The sequence below is a fragment of the Cotesia glomerata genome, linkage group LG4 (genome assembly GCF_020080835.1).
Source record: "Cotesia glomerata isolate CgM1 linkage group LG4, MPM_Cglom_v2.3, whole genome shotgun sequence".
In the NCBI taxonomy this organism is placed as follows: domain Eukaryota; kingdom Metazoa; phylum Arthropoda; class Insecta; order Hymenoptera; family Braconidae; genus Cotesia; species Cotesia glomerata.
This window is the reverse complement of record NC_058161.1, coordinates 18,962,595-18,968,594: the sequence shown is the minus strand read 5'-3', so window position 1 is coordinate 18,968,594 and position 6,000 is coordinate 18,962,595. Positions and strand designations below refer to the sequence as shown.

The 6,000-nt window shown below is 24.7% G+C and overlaps 2 protein-coding genes across 3 annotated transcripts in view; one reads left to right on the top strand and one right to left on the bottom strand.

Moving 5' to 3' along the window:
• LOC123263794 (carbonic anhydrase 7-like) lies at positions 1-5,105 on the top strand. Of its 2 annotated transcripts, XM_044726763.1 has the most exons (7): positions 10-232; positions 296-331; positions 410-574; positions 667-829; positions 989-1,094; positions 3,424-3,841; positions 5,077-5,105. In XM_044726763.1, the coding sequence occupies exons 1-6, from the start codon at positions 187-189 to the stop codon at positions 3,820-3,822; spliced, it is 915 nt and encodes a 304-aa protein (XP_044582698.1). In that variant the 5' UTR covers positions 10-186; the 3' UTR covers positions 3,823-3,841; positions 5,077-5,105. The 2 variants fall into 2 exon arrangements, with proteins under 2 accessions (XP_044582699.1, XP_044582698.1); XM_044726764.1 differs by lacking the exon at positions 5,077-5,105 and having other exon boundaries at positions 1-232; positions 3,430-3,853.
• A 146-nt stretch (positions 5,106-5,251) lies between these two features.
• LOC123264319 (vacuolar protein sorting-associated protein 13) overlaps positions 5,252-6,000 on the bottom strand; it is a 41,499-nt gene continuing 40,750 nt past the window's right edge. The window contains exon 16 of the mRNA XM_044727550.1: positions 5,252-5,671. The gene's annotated coding sequence lies outside the window, so the exon portion shown is untranslated. The remainder of the gene's footprint in view (positions 5,672-6,000) is intronic.

Sequence of the window (6,000 nt, the reverse complement as noted above, 5' to 3'; positions counted from 1 at the left end):
AATTTATTGATCTATTTACCTATTATTTAGCAGCAACTGTCTGTTGACTGTAAATGCATCAAAATAAATTCTAAAAATATCTTTAATAATTATAACAATAAGTACATTAAACACTTGACATCCTTAGTCTTCAGTTATCCAACAGACAGTTGAGTCCTAAAATTTTTTTTCAATTTTTTTTCCAAAATGTATCATTTTATTTTTATTATTTCAACTATTCTTTCTTTTCCAAGTATGTTAAAAAATTATTTAAAAAAATTTTTAATTAAAAAATAATTAATAATATTGTTTTCAGATCAATCTTTTGGATCTTTTGGATATTCCAAACGTCGTTAGTTTTTTCTAAATATTAAGAATAAAATAAATTTTTTAAATTAAAATTCTCTTAATTAAAATTGTGTTTATATAGAACAGCATAACTGGCCAAGGCAATTTATAGATTGTGGAGGAAAATTGCAATCTCCGATTGAATTGTCGCCTTCCAAGGCAATTATATTACCTTTGCCGTCATTGGAATTATTTGGATATCATAATTATTTGCCACGATTGTCGGTTATTAATAATGGTCACTCTGGTACTATTTAAAAAAAATTAATTACTAAATATTTTTTAGAAATTATTTTAAAAATTAAATTAAATTATTTTTTTTTTTTTAATTTTTTTTAGTGTCTTTAAATGTTGAAAAAAATAGTTTAAATACGTCTAGAAAATTACCTTTTATTTTTGGTTCGGTGCTGGATGATAATCAAGAATTTGAATTCAGTGGATTACATTTTCATTGGGGATTAAAAAATAGTCGAGGATCTGAACATGTTGTCAATGGTATCAGGTAAATTTATTTTTTTAAAAATAATTTATTTCAAAAATAAATTATTGTTTATTTTTATTTCTTCTTTTTTTCATCTAAATTTTTTGAAAAAAAAAAAAAAAAAAAATTAATAAATAAAATAGAATAAAAAAAAATTTTCAATAATTAATCTTACAACAGATATCCGATGGAAATGCACATAATCCACAGAAACAAATTATATACCGATATTGAAGAAGCGCAGGGTCATAAGAATGGTTTAGTAGTTCTCGGAATTTTTTTCCAAGTAATTATAATTATTTTTAATAATAAAAATAATAATATATACTTAAGAAAAATTAACTTGGTTCATAACAAAAATTCTTGAATTAAGAAAATGAATTAAAACAATTTATTGTCTTCGATCAAGTTAATTTTTTTAAGAGCAATAATAATAATAATAATAATAATAATAATAATAACAACAACAACAACAACAGTAATAATTGCAGTCACTATACAACTGCCGTGACTCAAGAATTTTAAATAAATAAAATTTTGCTTTATTAAATAATGACTTGTTAAATTGCACTGTACTTTCTTGAATATTGCCGTTTTTAAAGATATAAGCTCATCCCGATGTAACACTCATTAAGAGCTTTCATTTGAGTACCCACATGCATTTTTGATATATTTTTCATATATACATATATGTAATATATCGCGTTACTAGAACCATAAGGGCGTATCTCAAAATGTACAACCTTATGGTTCTGCAGAACCATAAGGGCGTATAAAAAAATTTTTTTTGCTCCAATCAATGTAAAAATGTTGAAAATATTAACATCTATGGAAAAAACGAAAAAAAAAATTTTTTTTATGATATGCCCTTATGGTTTTAAGAAAACATTTTTCTAAAACCATAAGGGCGTATCCTGTTTTTTCAGTTTATTATCAATTATAGGTCAGAGTAAGAAAAAAAATTTCAAAGGTGATAGAAATTATCACTCCACAGCTTAATTTATATCAACAAATATTTATTTGAGTGAAAAAACGAATGAAAAATTAAGAAAAAATAAATTCATAACAACTTGAGAACAATCGGTATGTCTTCAAGTTAATAAAATTAGCCTCAAAGTTTTTCAAAATTGATTTTTTTTTTACTTCAGATTTATTTACAATTAACAAAAGAGTTTTGTAAGCCATTTAGAATTGTAATTTTAAAAGTCATTCAAAAAGAACTTTGTTCTTGAGAATTGTTATAATTCTTCAATACCAATATCTTGAAGCAAGTTTGATGATCTAAATCATTTTTTTATATCAGGCACTGTCCCACAAACTATCATCGGTATTATTAAAGTTTAATTTTCAGCCATGGTCATAGTTTATAAATTTTTTTGTCATTATCTAGTTAAAAAAAAAAAATTAAGAAATCTTTTTTTTTACTTTTATAATCTTAGACACAGATGATCCTGACGATGGAGATGGCATTGGAGTAATACTCTGATGAATTTATTTTTCCTTAATTTTTTATTAGTTTTCTTACTAAGATAAATATTTGTTGACATAAATCAAGTTGTGGAGTGATATTCTATTACCTTTGCAATTTTTTTTCTTACTCTGACCCATAATTGATAATAAACCGAAAAAACAGGATACGCCTTTATGGTTTTAGAAAAATGTTTTCTTAAAACCATAAAGACGTATCACAAAAAAAATTGTTTTTTTTCGTTTTTTTCATAGATGTTAATATTTTCAACATTTTTACATTGATTGGAGCAAAAAAAATTTTTTTATACGCCCTTATGGTTCTGCAGAACCATAAGGGCGTACATTTTGAGATACGCCCTTATGGTTCTAGTAACGCGATATATAAATATACAAAATATATAAAAAATTGATGTGGGTACTCTAATGAAAGGTCTCGATGAGTGTAATGTCGAGGCGAGCTTATATCTTTGAAAATGTCAATAATTCACAAGATAGAAGGTCATTTCTTAATTATTGACATTTTTAAAGATATAATCTCATCCCGATGTTACACTCATCGAGACCTTTCATTAGAGTACCCACATCAATTTTTCATATATTTTATATATTTATATACATCATATATATGTATATATGAAAAATATATCAAAAATGCATGTGGGTACTCAAATGAAAGGTCTCGATGAGTGTAATGTCGAGGCGAGCTTATATCTTTGAAAATATCAATAGTTCACAAGATAGAAGGTCATTTCTTAATTATTGACATTTTTAAAGATATAAGCTCATCTTGATGTTACACTCATTAAGAGCTCTCATTTGAGTACCCACATGCATTTTTGATATATTTTTTATATATACATATATATAATATATATAAAGATACAAAATATGTGAAAAATTGATGTGGGTACTCAAATGAAAGGTCTCGATGAGTGTAATGTCGGGGTAAGCTTATTTCTTAAGAAATGTCAATAGTTCACAAGGTACAAGGTCATTTCTTAATTATCTATCTAGAGATTATTATTATTATTATTATTATTATTATTATTATTATTATTATTATTATTATTGTCTATGAATGTTGTAAAATAATAATAATAATAATAATAATAATAATAATAATAATAATAATAATAATAATAAAGTTGCAGGACGATGATAATGCCAACTTGAATCCAATACTAAAAAATCTCCAAGCATTGAAATGGATCGACAGTCAATTAAAACTGAATGTATCACTAACATTAAAATCATTATTACCCGACATTGACACATATTATTCATACAAAGGCTCCCTTACGACTCCACCGTGTAGTGAAGCTGTAACCTGGATAATTTTCACGAACCCCCTCGCTATTTCTTTCAGACAGTTGAACAAGTTTCGTTCGCTGTCCAACGGCGAAGCTACCCTCGGTGATAATTACCGGAACATCCAAGATTTAGGTAAACGAAAAATTTACCTAAGAAAATTAACTGACGACTTTGCTAGTAATTATGAATCATTAAATATTAATATTAGTAGCTTAGAATGGTTTTGGGATTAAAAAAAAATTTTGAAGACAAGTTGCCATTGTAACAAAAAAAAAAAAAAAAATATTATTTAAAAAAAAATTACATTTAATCAATAATGCACCGATAAAAAAAATATCTTCATTAAAGAAAAATATTCTTGCTCCAAGAAAATTATTTTGAAGAGAACTAGTCTTATTTCAAGAAATTCTTGTCTTGGTTCCATGTTTCTTGGAGTGAGAGATCTAATCACTCCGATCGATAACATTTTTACGAGGTTCAAGACTATATTATCTTCGATCGATACAAGTGAATTCTTTATTCAAAAACGATTCTCTTCAATAAAGAATAATTTTATTTCATTTCAAGAATTATTGATTGTTGATTCAAGAACAAATTTTTTATTTATAATGTTATAAGTTTAAGGGGCCATGAAAGAAGATTTGATAACATTTTCATGAGATGATTTTTGGTGCATTGTTTTGAGCTAAATTTTGGACAGTTTTTAATCAAATTTAAACCACATATAAAAAATATAATAATAAAAGCAGGGAACTAATTTATATATGAAATTTTTACAAAAAAAAAATTAATTCATAAGAATAATATCCACTTGTTTATTGATAATTACATTCGGTGCATTATTATTAATAATTGTAATTATAAATAATCGGGTTTATAAATTTTTTATAACTTAGTAGTGACAAAGAATGCAGGGAACTCTTTTTTATAATCATTGTTTCCATAAAATAAACAAAAATTCATTATTTTTAAGTAGATTTCTGTAGGCTGTATAAAGTTGCGATTTTTCTTATGAATTAATTTTTTTTTTTGTAAAAATTTCATATATAAATTAGTTCCCTGCTTTTATTATGATATTTTTTATATGTGGTTTAAATTTGATTAAAAACTCTAAAATTTAGCTCAAAACAATGCACCAAAAATCATCTCATAAAAATGTTATCAAATCTTCTTTCATGGCCCCTTAAGTCAGAAAAAAACTTTGAAGTAAAAAAATTTTTATTCTTCTATATGCCAAAAATATTTATTAATAGAAAATAGCAAAAATACTAAAATGTATATGCTTAAAACAAGTAAAATAATATTTTAATTTTCGAGTTGCGCCATACTTGGAACAAGTCGGTAATATCTTGAACCAATGTTACCGTCTATCTTAATCCAAGAGAAAGAAATTCTTGGGCGAAGTTGTATCTTATTTTAAAACAACCAAGTTTCTTGATTCAAGAATCAATTTCTTAAGTTAAGAGAATTGAATTACTCAAAACAAGATTGACATTTTGAAGAAAAAGTTTTTCTTGAATCATTTTTTTTATCAGTGTATAAAATAAAATTTCTATTTCATTGCAATGGTAAAATTTCTTCACTCAAATATTTTAATATTTAAAGTGTTTATTCAAGTAAATAGTATTTGTTATATATTTAATTACAAAACAATGGAAGCTATGCTTAAAAAACAAATGAAAAAAAAGCTATTTGACTAAGTACGGCTAATCACAAAATTTTTTTTATAACCGTAACTAGTCAAAAACTTTTTCTATATAAATATGATATATTTATATTCTCCAATATAAACACTAATAATAATTATTATATAATATATTTATTTTTTTTCGTTATTGTACAGGCCTTGATTGTTTTTTAAATCTTTTCCTTAAACTTCCTGAGAAAAAAACTATACTTCAACAAAATGGCCGACTTGACGCGCATGCGCACACGCAAAATGGCCGTAAAAATTCTTAACCTTAAAAAAAAATAAATAACCTCAAAAAAATGTAAAAAAAAAAAACCAAACAAAAATGTGCGCGCTTTTTAAACTTTGTGCAAAGTAAAAAAAAAAAATAATCAAAAATGGCAGTCTCATAGAAGAAAAATTTTTTACGACTCAATTTTTTCTATTTTATTCAAGTAAATAGTATTTGTTAATTTTTAAGTATATTTAGTTACAAAACGATGAAAGCTGTGTTTAAAAAACAAATGAAATAAAAAGTTATTTGATTAGTAACTAGTCAAAAACTTTTTTATATAACTATGATCCTTATATTCTCCAATAATAATTATTATATAATATATAATTTTTTTTTGTTATTGTACAGGCTTTGATTGTTTTGAAATCTCTTTTTTTAAACTTCCTGAGACAAAACTATGCTTCAACAAAATGGCCGACTTAACGCGCAAAATGGCCGTCGAAATTC